Raw genomic sequence first — 15,464 nt, forward strand, 5'->3', positions numbered from 1 at the left:
TTCTATTTGTTCTGATATCTATCATTAGAGTGTGACATGGGTTTTAATAAGTTAATTTGAATATGTAACTTACATTCATCTGATTTTAAACTTTATATAGATAATGATATAAGATAAATAAAGCTTAATAATTTTTTAATATAATGTCTAATATGCTCTTTCTAATTTATTTACTAATTATGTCACATATTTTTGTGATTTAATATCACATTCATTACAACTTTACATTCGAAAATTATTTAATATGATACCGTTTCAGTGCATGTGGAATACGATTTTTGTTGTCAATTAAGCTATGGCTACTTCAGAATAGAGAGAGGAAGAGTTCTTTTCCTTTCTCTCTCTTTTTTTCTTTTTTTTTATAGAAAAAGTGACTTATTATTTCTTTTACCTTTTTTTTCTTATTTTTTTAAATTTTATCACAAATAAGAAAAAATAATTTTATTTTTATTTATTTTTTGTTTTACTGTAAGAAAGTAAAGAAAGAGTGTTACAATTTTTTAAGAATTATCATTGTTATTAATTAGTTGTACAAAGTGAAATAATAAATGTCTTATATAACTCCAATTATATTATTTTCTATTTTTTCCATCCAAATAAAGTGTAAGTGTAATTCTCAATCTTTAAAGTTAAATAGATAGTTGGATTTGCTAAGTAAAACCTAATCATAATTATGAGTTGTACTAACTAATTTTAGTAGAGTTAATGGGTACTCTTTTCCATGATCAAAGAGTGGCTTCACTTAATAATTTAACTCGGGATCAAGTTCATGAAAGATTAAAAAAAAAATTTGTGAGTTCTAACTAAAATAAATCCTCATAGTACTTAAATTATCACTTTTATCTCGTTTCTCTGCTCTATTTTTTGTAATACTTTTAGCTTTGTTTGATTTGAAACTAAATCCGGAACTTAATTAGTTAGTCTTAGTGTTAAAAAAAAGTAAACTTAATTAAATATATAAAAGATTAAAAAAATATTTATTATCGAATTAGTTTTGGAGTCACTGAAACGGCTTAGTCTCTAAACTCAAAACCAGACATAAAATTATGAAGAAAAAAAAAAAAAGGGGGGAATGAAGAAATCAATAGTAGAACTGTAGAAGCCTCTGGGTTTATGTCAATCTCGTAAGAGATAATACTTCGCCATTCCGACATGGGTTCGCTCCAAATTCCAAACGCTTCCCCTATCTCCTGCACCTTTTGCGGTGGATTAGCCCCCCAAAGGACCCGCCTTGGCCTCATCCGCCGCCAACCTACCAATTGTTCTTCAGCACCCAGAAGAAGAATTAGTTCCTTCGATACAAACGGATGGCCAACGAAGTACCATGTGGAGATATGGTCGTTCGGAGGAGAGGGGTTGGAGAAAGATGTGATCTTCCTAAGGGAGAGGAGGACGAGGAGGAGCTCGGTTTTGGTCAGAGCAAACCAAGGTTTCAATTTTAATGGTGGCGGTGGTTGGGATAAGAATACCACCTCTAGGGTTCTTGGTAATCTTGCTTTGGCTATTGGGTTGACGTATCTTACTATGACTGGGCAGCTTGGTTGGCTCTTGGATGCTGTTGTTTCCATTTGGGTAAGGCTTCCAATTCTTCAAATTTTTATCTAGTTGTGATATATCGATCATTTTCTATATTATTCGGAGGAATTCAATCATTTTCCCTTCTTATTGCGAATTCCTTGATTGAGATTTGTTCTGGCTTTTGGATAATTCCATCTCTTGTTATTAAGATTGGTAAAGGAACTCCTTGGCCAGTATACTGTTTGCAAATTTAATTTCTGCATGCTTCTTTATTGTTCATGGACCACAGTGTTGTCTAGAAATTGGAAAACAAATTATGTCTCATAAGGTAGTTCTCTTACTCTACTCAACAATAAGATTTGGTGCTTTTGAAATATGTACAGGATTTTGATTGAATGTAACTGTCACAAAAGGGAAATTTGTGGTAATACTTATAGTTTTTTGTGAAAGAAGTAACTAGTAGTTCATGAAGACTATCAGGCAACTATGTTATGAACTTATGATACTTAGTTTGCTACTAATGAGAATTTCACAGTTCTACCTTTACTAGTCGTAATAAGCTAATAGCTAAGAAGGTATGTAGGATAGTGTTATATTTTCTTCCTTCCAGTTTCGCCAATTGTGGTGTTTTTTATTTTATTTTATTTTTGTTATTCTGATGATATGATGAACAGCTCCTTGCAGTGTTGCTACCTATTGTGGGATTAGGCGCTTTCTTTTGGTTTGCGGGGCGAGATATAGTTCAGAGCAGTGTAAGAACTTTCTAGCTTGTAAGAATTTAATATTTTCATTTTGATAGAGCTATCTCTACAAGTAAAAGATAATAGTGATCAGAACTTTGTTTCGTTAAGCAGGTTTAACTACTATCTCAATGTTCCTTCAATTTCCACTGATATGCATATTCTTTGATTTAAAAAGCACCCAAGCATGACTCTTATAAGGATGAAGTTGGTTATCTTTTCAATTTGAGGGCTGTAAAATGTTGACTCCTGCAATAATAATGGGTATTTCTTGTTGACCTTTTTTCTGCAGTGCCCTAACTGTGGAAATGATTTCCAAATATTGAAGTAAGCATAGAAAAGCTACCTTTTGATCCTTTAATAGTTGATGATATTTGCCAGTGATTACACAGCTCCATTTTCTTATAGATCTGCTCTGAATGATGGTCCACAACTCTGCCCATTTTGTAGTCAGCCTTTCTCTGGTAATATGATATTCTGTCTGAATGATTCTCAATTTTTGCTTCCAGTTTATGAATAAATCATTTTGTCTTATGCATCTCTTAGTGTCGTTCCACTATGCACTGATGTAGTTAGTATTCCATGATATGTTTAAAGTGTAGAATCATTCGATGCCAAAATTTTGACACTAGTGTAGAGTCCGCCAACCTTGCCGAATATTTCTTTAGTGAGGAATGCGTTATCTTCTAGATACTGAATATCCATTTAGAAATTCAATTTTTATTTCAAAATTTGATTTTTCTAGGGTGGTTGTACCCGCTTGCCGATTTCCTATTCATCATACGTTGTGTGACAAAGCGGAAAGACGAGTTAATAAGCCAGAAGATAAGTACCATAATATGTCTTTGTAGTGGGGCATATCACTGCAAATCAATACAGTGGCCTAGATATAACAACCACCGGTCTTTATCCTAATGGCGGTATAAATGTGGCCAATGATAGTCACCCATACAGAGAAAACTCATCATCTCTGAGTTCAGAGAAAGAGGAAGATGGAGGACAGAGCAAATGGTAGTTGAGTGAGGACACATACATGGTCTTTCATTGTCCAATCAGCCCTTCATATTGAGTGGAACCTTGTGAGTAGGGGACTTTTCAGTATTGGTTAAAGTGGTACGACTTGAGAATTGACCCATTCTCTGAGGTATTGTTGTGTCTGTTTCATATTGTTAAGAAAAGGGTTAGATATTTGTTATAAGACGGAGCTTGCTTGCCCGTTCAGCAACACATTATGCTTCCTTACAGAGACCATTAGAATATGGTTAACTCATTTGTTGTTTTCAACATGTAAGCCTTATATAGTGCAATATTGCTGGGCATCATCTTAGTTAGGCTATTTTATCTAGAAGTAAAGCTTTGTAACATGTGAAAATCAGCTCACATATCGCTACTCCAGGTCAATTTCGGCTAGGCTATTAAAATAACTGTTCCTTCTTGATGTCTTTTTCATTATTGGATATCATCATGACCACAGTTTTGACCTTATCTGCTTATATTGCGCATTCATCTGGAAACTGTTAAACTAAATTCTAAAATTTTGTTTATATGAATAATTTTGGGAGATGCCTTTTAGGCTTGAAGGATTCGAGACTGGAATGCGTCTTGATATTCTAAGTTCTAACATCATGTCAAGTGGTTTCATTAGCAATCTCAAGATATTGTCTGGTTCTCTTACACATACTCTATTTAGCCCCTCTGTTACATGGATTCTGCCGCTGGTAATAAGTATTGATTCATTTTATTTCTAGCTATAGGTTCTTCTGATGTGCAAATTTTCTGCTTGTTGCACATAAGGTTTTATGGCAAATGTCAGATAGAATAATGTGTATAAACTGAATGCTTCTATACGGTAGTTGTTTCACGCAATAACATTAGCCTCATTGAATGTTTTCCCAAAAAAGAAAACAATAGATTCATTGAACGTTCCCCCAGAAAACGAAAATATTAGATTCATTGAATGTTCTCCCAATAAAAGAAAACATTAGACTCATTGAATGCATGTGATCGCTGAGGGCTGGAGGTTACCATCAATAATCCCTTTGAAAATTTCTATTGTGTGATCCATTGAGGCAATAATTCATAAGTTTTTGGATGAAGAAGATAAATCCTAGCTATTGTTGAAAAGGTTGCTCGACAACTCAACAACAGTTTTGTGACAGAACCTTCTAGGTGCTCATCCAACTGCTCAATGCTTGCATTAAGTTGTTCAATGAAATTTCTCAAAAATTGTACCTGTGATTTCAAAAATCCAAGATGTCATGCCTAGTATAGATAGCTGCAAACTGATCCAGTCAAAATTTGCAGTCAAGGGCGACAAATTTGTGAGAGAATCTGCAAAATTTTCATCCGACCAATCTACAGCATATACACAAGCCTTCAATGGGTTCTCGCCTCGTGTTGAGAAAGGTAATTCATGCAACACTATTACCTAATTTGTTGCTTAGGTCGCTAGCTAGTCAGTGTTATAGAGCATGCAAGCTTTTACGCCTTGAAAAGCTTAAGGAGCCGAACTCTATTGTATATCACTCGCTTACTCAAATTGGTATATATACTCAGGTAAGGGAACTTCCTCAACCGTTGTTGACATTGAAGCTGAGGTGAAGGACATGGAGTGATCCATCATTTCGAAGTCCATGTGTAAGTCTAGCTCCATCTTTTACTTCTCATTTTACAGCCAATCCGTGACTCTTTAAATAGCTTCAGGAAGCCCATCATCTCAAGATTAATTCAAGCATATAAGCTATAATTCTATTTAGAGTATTCCGAAACTCAGTTCATGATGGATCTTCATATTTACCGTTAAAAAAGATTAGTAATTCAAACTTATTTATTGCATTCTAGTGTCAGGATTCTAACTGATCAAATTTACATCTTGATAATTCTGAACTATTTTGACTAGCAACAAACTTTTCATAATTTGGTTCCTTCTAGCTATTAAAGGTTCCTATTTATACCCATTCTGCATTTGGCTGCTCATAGAACTTCGTTGTGTGCAGAAACCCCCTGATTCTCTATTTCTCATCAGGCTGAACTGTTTGCTCGATGTATTGAAGTGATCTTTACTGCAGAAATCGCGAAGCAGCTTGTATAAAACTGCCACATCGTTTCTTCCTCTCAGGTGTTAAAAAACAAAAGCGAATGCCAGTACTGCATACCATGACAGTATTGCTTATTGTCCGGAGTATTCCATAGAGCTCTCTTCAGTCTACCACAAATACACGCTGTACTTTGTCGGTATTCTGTAATAAAACTTCAATTATATTGAAGGTGTTTGCGAAAAATTATCTCTAGTTGTATAGCCTGTGAAGTTTTAAAATATCATTAGAATGTTTTCGGTTAAAACTTTGGGAAGCTGACTACTATGATTAAAACTCGGACAAAAAGTCTTGCTCATTGAATAGTGCAGACTCTAGCCTCTACTATCGAATCTTGAGGAATCACAATATTTTGTTCGTCTTTACAAATGATTTGCAAGATAATTCTACTTTATCTTAGCAAGCTTCTGTGAGGACAAACGACTAGCCCTTTTTTGCAAGTGAGTTACATTGGTTTTGGTCCAATAGAACAACCACTTGGAGCTTAATCACAAGTTCATGGCTTCCGAAGTTGCTACAACATGGAGAAACTGAAACCTGTACATGTATGTAGTTAGTCCCACACAGTGGGGTCCATTACTTATGAACCGTGCCACGTGTACCGAAAGGATAACTATCCTTTATTTTTTTGACCGTTGGAGGAAGTCTGTCTCTCTCTCATCACTCCTTGAGATTGCCAATGGGGCCCGCCACGTGTAGTTCATGCCACTTCTTCGCCTCCCTCCGTAGTTAAACGGTCCATTTTTCGACCGTTGGAGGAGCTTCATCCAGCGCCGCGCACTGGCAGTATAGTATGCCGAGTGCCGCCATCCTCAATAACGAGGGGATGCATTTTGCGTATCAACGCCTAATTTCTTATTTATAATGAAAACATCCTCCTTTTATATATATTCGTAAAAAATAACTCTTGCCAAGAGACAAGACTGCAGTTTGAAAATAGTCTGATCAGACAAAAGCAATATTAAAGGAGGTGATGTTTGCGATAAAACCAAATTGTAGGTAGTGGTATGCAAAAGAACGAATAAAACCAAACTTGGCATTTAATGCGTCCAGAGGCAACTCTTCCGTGCTGTAATTTTTCTCAGCCCCAAATATTCCAAAAATAACCTTACCTCGAGATCGCCACAACACTTGGGGCTCGATTACTGCCGTCTAACCCAATCTCCAATTCTCCATACTGTAGATGAATGAAGCGACCAAGGACATAATCGGAATGGTAGAAGCGACTAAGCCATACTACACTGATCCAACGGTCAAGATCTCCTTATCACAAACTCCACTTTTATAAATCCCACTCCCCGATTCCTCTACTCCCCCTTCTGAGAGCTCTCACTACTCTAGAGAGAGAGAGAGAGAGAGAGAGAGAGAAATCACCTATTGGATTGGAACGGACGTCTGTGATGGGGTATCAGATTACGATCAAGGCGGCGGCGGTGGTATGGGCAGCGGTGATGCTCCGGCTGGTGGGGCCGGCAATCATAGGGTTTCTGACTGCGGAGTTACCGGTGATGTATGGGTCCCTGCTTGGGTGGCTCACGCCGCCGTATCTCTACTTCGTCATCAACGGCATCATCCTCTCCATCGCTGCCTCCTCTCGCTTCCACAGCCCCTCCGACTCCGCCGGATCCGAGCCTCCGCCGGTGATCCCGGTAGCCTCCCGGCCTCTGGAGTTCGTCGAACCGGAGCTGGAAGTCGATGTTGGTGTGGAGTTGGCAAAGGTTGTGGAGATGGAGACGGAACCGGAGGCGGAGACGGAGAAGGAAGCGGAGGCGGAGGCGGAGGCGGAGGCGGAGGCGGAGGCGGACGAGTTCGTGATATCGAGATCGACCTGGTCGCCGAAGCAGAGGGAAATGATAACGGAGGTCCCGGCGGAGGATTCGAATTTAACGGAGAAACCGCTGGTTTCCGGTAGATTTGGCCACCGGAAGAGCGTCAAACCCAGCCCTGAAAGTAATGGCCGTTTAACTTTTTGCGTTTATACCCTTGTAGATTTCCTTATTTATTTCTACATTCTTATATATCTGCTTCTTTAGGACTTTTTGTGGTTTTATGTGTAAATAGTTTTTCTGAAAGGATACCATGTTAGATTTAGAATGATACGTCAAATAAAAGGTAAATATTTTAAAAAGAACCCAAATTTATCTGATTTTATCAGAGGGGTATAATCGTAAATTATCGCAGGCAAGCCACTGCGAGTGGCTCGGCAGAAGAGGAACGAGACGCTGGAGAGCACGTGGAAAACGATCACCGAGGGCCGCGCGGTGCCGCTCGCCCGCCACCTGAAGAAGTCCGAGACGTGGGAGCCACGTGGCCGTGCCTGTGCCTCCGCCGCCGACGAGGCTGCCTCGCCGGCGATGAGGAAGTCCGAGACGTTCCACGAGAGGGGAACCAACCGCGGCTCGCCGGCGCCGCAGTCGCCGGCGTCTTCGTCGGCTGGGAGGCTGAGGAGGGAGGCATCACTGGGGCAGGACGATTTAAACCGGCGGGTGGAGGCGTTCATAAAGAAGTTTAACGAGGAGATGAGGTTGCAGAGGCAGGAGTCGTTTAAGCACTACATGGAGATGATTGGAACCCAGTAGAAAGAATTAAAGGCGAGTTTTTTTTTTTAATATTTCCCTTTCTTAGGGGAATGGGGAGTTTGATGTTACTCTGTTTTGTTCTCTTGATATCTTTATATGTTGTGTTGTTCCCCTGTCAGGAGTTATATACTGATCATGTGAAGAATTTTCTCCATTCTTAGTTGTAGAAATTTGCTACATCAAAATAAATATGTTTGCCACTCTTGCCTAGCATCATCATCATACATATATAGTTTTTTTTCTTTTCTTTTCTCCTTTTCTTGGATCATAAAAACTTATGCAAGTTTGAGCCAATAAATGAACTGTTACACAAACAAACGAACGCAAAGGCAAGCAAAGGACGAAGAAAAAAGAATCATCTGGGACAGAATATGGTAGCCAAAGCGTGGTCCACCGTCATTTGAATGGGAGGGCCGTAGGCCATCAGATACTCTCGCTGTTCGCCGACATGAGCTCCAGCTCCTCTGGCAATCACCTCTCCATCGGAGTCGACGATGCCGCCCCTGTCAGGATTCCCGACAAGATAACCTGGCTCTATTTGAAAAGCTTTCACCTGTGAAATATTCATAGAAAAAAGTACACGAAAAGAATAGTTCAATTATAAGGTGTCAACAATGGCCATAAGATGCCTTCTTTTAGCCTGATAGCAATCTTGAAATCATATCGCATACAAAGCCATCTGGTGCTAAAGATGACTACAGATTCTGAAGTACTGGAGTTTTGATAGCAAATTATTCCAAATCAGTTAGAACTTTTGAAGCATGTTCTACTTCCTGCAAATCACTTTCCAATTTTTAGTACTTCCTTCATTGGATGTTGTGACTTCTACACACTAGATTGATAGTCAGCATATGAAGCTTGCAAAGTTGGGTAGTGATAGCAGAAGCTCATCATTTTCACAAATTGACACATTGTAGTCCCTCAAAAATACTTCAAATGAAATTTTACACTTAACCAGACTTCACTTTTAACAATATTAGTTCCTAATTAATCACTATGATATGCATTCGAAAACTGAAATAGAAAGTGCTACACACCTTCAGATATATAACATATGGTGAATTTACATAGCTCCCACCACTCATCTTCAACAACAGAGCTAAAAGGGCGGACCGTGGACAGTCCCTCACAATAACCGCATCCAAGTAGCCATCTGAAAACTGCATTACAATCAAGAAGGACCTCCTTAATGAGTTAAGAACTGATCAGGAGTAAACTGAAGGAACTGTCAACTCTTTCAAGATGAGTTTCAGATTCACAAGTGGGTTAAAAATGAGGATGGGTGAGAGGCAGTAGTTATAAGAAAACTAATGCAAATAAACATGCTATGTTCACCTGGGCTTCAGGTGCTAACTTGATATCTTCACTAATCCAAGGCACATTGTTTATCGAAACAGAAATAAATGGGCCCTCAAAGTATCTCCATTGTGAACCTTCGTGTTCAACCAAAGGGCCCGAGGAAGCATGAGATCTATCGCTTTCAACTTGCTCTACTGAATCCCCGAGTCCTTCATATCCTGGTGCTGGCACAAATTGGATGCGGCCATTGTATCTTCGCAAGTTCGTTATTCGCAGTAGAGACTGGAAAAAACAGAAGAATAAATAAGAAACTATTAGAGACCATGGTTACATTTATTGGTTTCTATCTTCTGTGAAGATTATAGAGCATATATATATATATATATATATATATATAGAGAGAGAGAGAGAGAGAGAGAGAGAGAGAGCATGCATAAATGTCAAAACGAGTGCTCCCCATCCACCTATACTTTTCGGACTCAATATCAATATCAGCCACCAATCCTGCATTGCAGGAAATGAATGTAGTTACTGTAATGAGAGCCGGAGAGTTAGTGCACTGGATCTAAGAAATAATCAGTAAATAGATCGTTTCATTTGAATATATTGCCTCTGCAAGTGTCTTCATACCCCAAGTGAGCAGCAACACACTAAAAAACTTAGTTTTTCCTTGCACAACTGAAGCAACATCAAGTGAGCGCTTATTACCTGTATGACATGAAGCAATCACAATTTCAAGAACACTTTCATTGGAAATCAGAATATGTTCTTCATTTCCTTGGTGCTTGAAAGGACCAAAACATGACATCGTGAGGTTTAAAAATGACCTCTGATTATTGCAAATACAGCATTAGAGACCTGGAACAAGTCACCAACAGAATCAAGAAGTGATTTTGCCATGCCATTCCCAGAACCTGCATTGGAGAATTCTATAACATCAGATATCAGGTTTGGCCTAATATTAGAACCATTAATTATTATTTTTTATCCAAAGATTATCTGGGACCTTGCATACACAAAGATTGTCTGGGACTTTGCATACACAAGCTACTCAAGTTAATGGGAACAATATAAATTATGAACACTTTAATTTCTTGACAAATGTTATGGATAGAAGACCAAACATTCTTTTAACTGTAATAGTTAAAAGGGCCGAAGTGCTGTAACAGTTCGTGAACTGTTGATAATGAATACCTGCTGGAATAATCCCAAGTGGCACTTTTATTGCTGTTTCCCAGTCTTCTCTTTGCAACAAACCATTAATTACCTGTGTGGAATACCTAGAGCAAATTAAAATGCAGAGAAATATACACAAAACAATGAAACAGAATAAAACTTAGGAAAAATTACACTTTACCCTCCGATAATTTGCTATGCATTTTTAGCTTAAGCATTTAAACCTCTTCAGTTTCGACTAAACTGTTAGTATGCCATCACTGGAAAGATAAAATGACAATTCTGTCCCTACGTATTAAGTCACGGTAAATCGTGTTTTCCTTTTAATTGGAAGGCATTTTGTTATATAAATATAGTCTTATGGAGGAAAAAGTTGGTCAATAGTTGATTCCGTCATATATGATGAAAAATTAATAATTATACTTTAGTCCAAACTATAAAAGAAATAAGTGCTTAGACTGAAATTACATAAGAGTTTCATATGATTAGGCCAACAATTATCCCTAAAATTTATAAAGTTAATACTTGAGCTCAGATTTATGCACATATATTTCTGGTGTGGGTGTATCTAGGATCATTTAACGAGCCAAACAGTGCAAACCTAGAAGAGGCAAATATAAACAACCAGGTCTTAAAGTTTGACTAAAGATTGAGCTGGCTGAGCTTCAGCTGTCTGTAAACAGATACTATTGCAGTTATTTAATTAGACTGAGTAAGACACATTAAATTAAGACAACTGTGACAAGTGATTTTATATATTGCTTACAAAGAAAGAGAGAAAAATAAGCAATTAAGAGTTCATGACGTGTAAACAAAGCCAAACATCAAGTCCAACCATCCTTATAATTAACTTGGTTGCATTATTCGACAACTTCTCCATGAAGCACTTGCGGTTATCGAAGTCAAGTAGACACGTCTCTGGAAGAAGACATTTAATACTCTTATCTGTGACAAGGTCAACTCCCACAAAAGAAACATTGGAAATTCCTCATTTGCTGATTTATGTATATAAATTAAGTTGCAAACTACGAGCGAATATTATTTACATACTTCATTGTGAATTACTAACCTCCACAAGAACACCATCACCGCTGACACATACGATTCCATCACACTCCACAAGATCTAGAGAACGGGCAATTTCTTGAGCATGGAGTTGATGATTAGTTTCTGAAAGAAGGTAGACGACAAGGACAAGAATAAAATCCATTACAAGTACGAAAACAGTAAGAGCAAGATACAAGGAGAAAGATCTGCAAGTTGGCCGACCTTGCATGGTGAACCGGATACCAGCGGCTTCAAGAAGTGGCTTCACTTCATTTTGGAATTTTCTTTGTGCACGTCTCGTGCCACCAAATGGGTTTACAATGATAAACAAACGCTTTGGCCGGCCTAGGATGGAGAAAAGCTTAACTACAATCTCTTTGAAAACAGAGTGATTCAAACGCGATGATCCAATTTGACCATGTAAACAAAATCAACGGCATGGAAAATTCTTAAACATTTCTATCGTTGATACTGGTTGACTTCACTTACAAACCAAGGAAATACCTGCCTCATGATCTATGCCCGTAGAGAAATTCTACCGCCATACTATTTGGGGGGGAAAAAGCATGAGAAAAAAAGAGCTTTTTTTTTTTTTTTTTTTTTGGTAAAAAAAATGCAATTTTTCATACACCAAGGCTGCTATTCTCGAGATGTAAATCATTAAATGAGGTCAAAAGAAGGTTTAATCCAAAGAAGAAGCTCAACTACGAGAAAAACCAATCAAGAAGTACCTACCAAAGGAATTGATACGATCCCTAATCCTATCACTCCATCTCGACGCCGACTCCATGGCGGGCATCTCGAAGACATAATCCCTCCTCACCCTCCTCATCGCGCTCCCACCTCCGCCGCAACAAACACCATTAGACGCGTTCTCGAAGGCCTTAACATTTAACCTCCTCCCTTGAGACCCTTCTTCAATCTCGATTCCCAATACATCCGACTCCACGGTCAGGCGCCGGTTCCCTCCGCTCTCGCCGCCTTCGCCGCGCCACCACAGCTCGCCGCCGTCGGCCGCTAAGGTCGCCTCAGCCAGGGACCCGTTAACTCGCACCCTCTCCTTTAGGAGCAGGGTTTCCTCTTCCGCCATTCGGAGATAGCTTGGAGAAGGAGAAGAGGGAAAGCTTAGTGCGGGGAGAGAGAGATTTTGGGAGTCTCCTTCGTTTGAATAAATGGCAGCATGGCACGAAGACGCAGACGAAGCGTTAGTCTAAATATTCGCATAGAATGATTTATGCGTGAAATAGCCTCCATCTTATTTATGCATGACATCTAATTTTCATGTCTACCAAGTGCATAAAAGATCCAATATCAATAATATCTATATTTATTTTTTTTAAAATATAGGAATTTTTTTTATATAAATGAAATCTATAGCATAGTTTGTAAATATTTATGAAACATAAATTCTAGAGATTCATATAAAATAAACTATTTTCGTAATATTTCAAATTATATGTATAAAGAGATATACTATATCTCCATTCGTATAAACTATTTAATATATATACTAATTTAAATGTTCGAAAATACTTGGATGGTGGAATTTTATTACGGTTTATCATATCAATTCGTCTGTAATTTTCCCGTTAAATTACATAAATCATCTTGACTAAGTTGTTCTCTCTTATTTAATGTAACATCCATAGGTAATATTAAAAATATTAAAACGAATGAGTTGTCTAATTCTAACGATACGTAAGCTGGACAATGTCGTGAATGACGTTGGAGATGGTCAAACGATATTGGAGATGATCGAATACTTTATTGCCACCTACTGACATCTCATTGCATGGAGCTTCCAATTGCGATGAACACTAAAAATCCAAGTAACTGGTTTTCTTTTCTGATGAAAAGTTCTGGAAAGAAGCTGAGTTTGAATCCTTCTCATGCACATTTTTATTTGAGTCAAAACTAGCTCTAGTAAAATAAAGCTAGGTACATTTAATTAACATGTACCTAGTTGTAAGGGATGAGTAAAATAAAACTCATCTCTTAAGTTTAATTCACCTATGTACTGGTGTGTGCAATGGGGTATTTGAGTTTTTGTATCCCTTATGTTGACTAAAGAGATAATAAGAAGAAAAAAATTAACTTTATGATTTCTCTAAATTAAAATTTTTCTTAATTTAAAAGGTTGGCATGATAAAAATAAACTTTTGAATTAGATCGGACGGCCCAACTTGACCCGATAGGAGTTTGGCGAGTATTTAATTCTAAATATTATTTATCAAAATAAATTGCTCCTCAAAATTATTACTAAAAAATATTTATTACACTCTGATATGTATTTTACCTCTAGGGTAAAGTTCTCATACTTTTCATTCTAAAAGTAGGAGAAATTTTCATCTAGCACCTGATTTATGTGTTTATTGCATTTTACTTCCCCCATCCTGTCATTTTAATGGGTTAAGCTAGGCTTAAACTAATAGTTCATTTTGACCATCTTACAATTTTAACGTTTCTCTTTCTCTTTACTCTATAATAATAGTGATAAAATTGTCCTTAAATTATCTAAGATTGATCGCGTGATATATTTACTTTGACTCTTTTTCGTTAAATCATAAAAAGAGTTTTCTGAGAGATACCGGTTCCAAGTTTCCAGAGAGAGCTCTGCTCATGTTCGTGTTGTTCTTCTCATCTCCTGTGAGGCTTGCTTCTTATGACTCTCGCCAATGATCTCTCTCCTCTCTCTCCAATTTCCTCGTCTCTGTAGTCCCCCCCTCGTTCTCCTAACGTAATTTTCAGGATCTACCCATCATTCCACTCGATCTCATCTCCTCCTCATTTTATGTTGTCGTCGTCCCGCTGCTTGAGTTGTTGCCGCTGTCTCTGGGGTATAGCTTGGCCTTATACCTCCCAGCTCATCCTCCCCCTCCCGCGTCCGTCGTCGCCGACCAACCCCTCTCCGCAGCTCTGTCGCCTTCTCTGCTCTCCTTCTCCCCTATTATTGTCGAGCTCCTCTCCGTTGCTGCCGCATCCACCCCTTGACCATAGCGAAGCACACCCCGGCCTGCCCCTCCCTTCCATCGTTTCCTTTCCTCTCTGTATCGGTATCACAGCTTGGGCAGTGTTTTTGTAATAGTTAATGTGTCTTTGGGCATTGATAAAATATAATTACTTATTGTGTGCGTTGACGTTCGCTACTATCTCCTTCTTTCCCTTTTGTTTGTGTATCAGGTTTATAAACATCATCTATTTGGAATGAACGAAATCTCTCACCTAAATATCTTAAGCAATCCTTATTCAAAGGTCAAGTCATCTGCGAGGTCCAATTTTTTTGGGGGAAAAAATAGCAAACATGGATCAAAGCTTTCAGAGTACAGGCTACTGCTCCTATTCCGCCTGTATAGAAAAAAGAAAGGAGAGAGAAATTCGCACTCAAATTGGAGTCCAAAAGCACAAAAATTTTGGGCCGGATCCGACTCAGAATTGACCGTTGGGATAATTCCGAACGGTCAAAAATCAAAATCGCCCGGTTTTACCATTTTACCCACCAAACGGCTAGTTTGTATAATGAAGTTTGTAGCCCATAACCTAAACATTTTTAATCCCGATAAAAAGATCATACACAGCTAGTTATGCGGGCTATATTGGTCTTTTCACACCCCAGTTCTTGCCTCTATATGTACCTCCCTCTCTCCCTAGTCCTTTTCACTTCTCACACAAATCAATCTCACCCATCTCCATTTCTTCTTCCCTCGAAACCTCCAAGGTGGAGGAGCTCTCTCTAATGGCTTCTTCTCCCTCTCAAAGTATTCACTGCGGATCAAATCCCAACTCCAAAGATGAGGAGAAAACTCGTAATCATTCTGTCTCAAGTGCTTCTTCTACATCTGGTGAAAAAATTATCTATGATCGTGAAAAGGCTTTGAAACACGCAATTAGATGGATTGTTTTGAATGATATTCCTTTTCACGCTCTTGATGACGAAGATTTTGAAACTATGATTCGACGATCCTTTAATTCGAGTTTTAAACGGTTTTCTACTGCGTCTTTGAGAAGATGTC

General features: G+C 38.3%; 3 protein-coding genes across 4 annotated transcripts; 2 read left to right on the forward strand and 1 right to left on the reverse strand.

Moving 5' to 3' along the window:
* Positions 1-1,034: 1,034 nt before the first annotated feature.
* Positions 1,035-5,600, forward strand: LOC140796936 (uncharacterized). 2 transcript variants are annotated; one of them, XM_073150152.1, is made up of 7 exons: positions 1,035-1,572; positions 2,193-2,270; positions 2,551-2,585; positions 2,667-2,722; positions 4,563-4,664; positions 4,815-4,895; positions 5,255-5,600. In XM_073150152.1, exons 1-6 carry the CDS (start codon positions 1,153-1,155, stop codon positions 4,871-4,873), a joined length of 750 nt encoding a protein of 249 aa, XP_073006253.1. In that variant the 5' UTR covers positions 1,035-1,152; the 3' UTR covers positions 4,874-4,895; positions 5,255-5,600. The 2 variants fall into 2 exon arrangements, with proteins under 2 accessions (XP_073006253.1, XP_073006255.1); XM_073150154.1 differs by having other exon boundaries at positions 5,284-5,600.
* Positions 5,601-6,432: 832 nt separating this feature from the next.
* Positions 6,433-8,145, forward strand: LOC140796979 (uncharacterized). Its single transcript, XM_073150211.1, has 2 exons — positions 6,433-7,303; positions 7,535-8,145. The coding sequence occupies exons 1-2, from the start codon at positions 6,754-6,756 to the stop codon at positions 7,930-7,932; spliced, it is 948 nt and encodes a 315-aa protein (XP_073006312.1). The 5' UTR covers positions 6,433-6,753; the 3' UTR covers positions 7,933-8,145.
* Positions 8,071-12,680, reverse strand: LOC140796978 (sphingosine kinase 1-like). The gene is made up of 10 exons (XM_073150210.1): positions 12,190-12,680; positions 11,677-11,799; positions 11,477-11,577; positions 10,426-10,498; positions 10,059-10,145; positions 9,862-9,939; positions 9,665-9,735; positions 9,268-9,513; positions 8,970-9,092; positions 8,071-8,485 (listed from the first exon to the last, which is right to left on the reverse strand). Exons 1-10 carry the CDS (start codon positions 12,542-12,544, stop codon positions 8,288-8,290), a joined length of 1,455 nt encoding a protein of 484 aa, XP_073006311.1. The 5' UTR covers positions 12,545-12,680; the 3' UTR covers positions 8,071-8,287.
* Positions 12,681-15,464: the final 2,784 nt, after the last annotated feature.

The sequence above is a fragment of the Typha latifolia genome, chromosome 10 (genome assembly GCF_019914945.1).
Source record: "Typha latifolia isolate L0001 chromosome 10, TyphaL0001v2, whole genome shotgun sequence".
NCBI classification, from domain to species: Eukaryota; Viridiplantae; Streptophyta; class Magnoliopsida; order Poales; family Typhaceae; genus Typha; species Typha latifolia.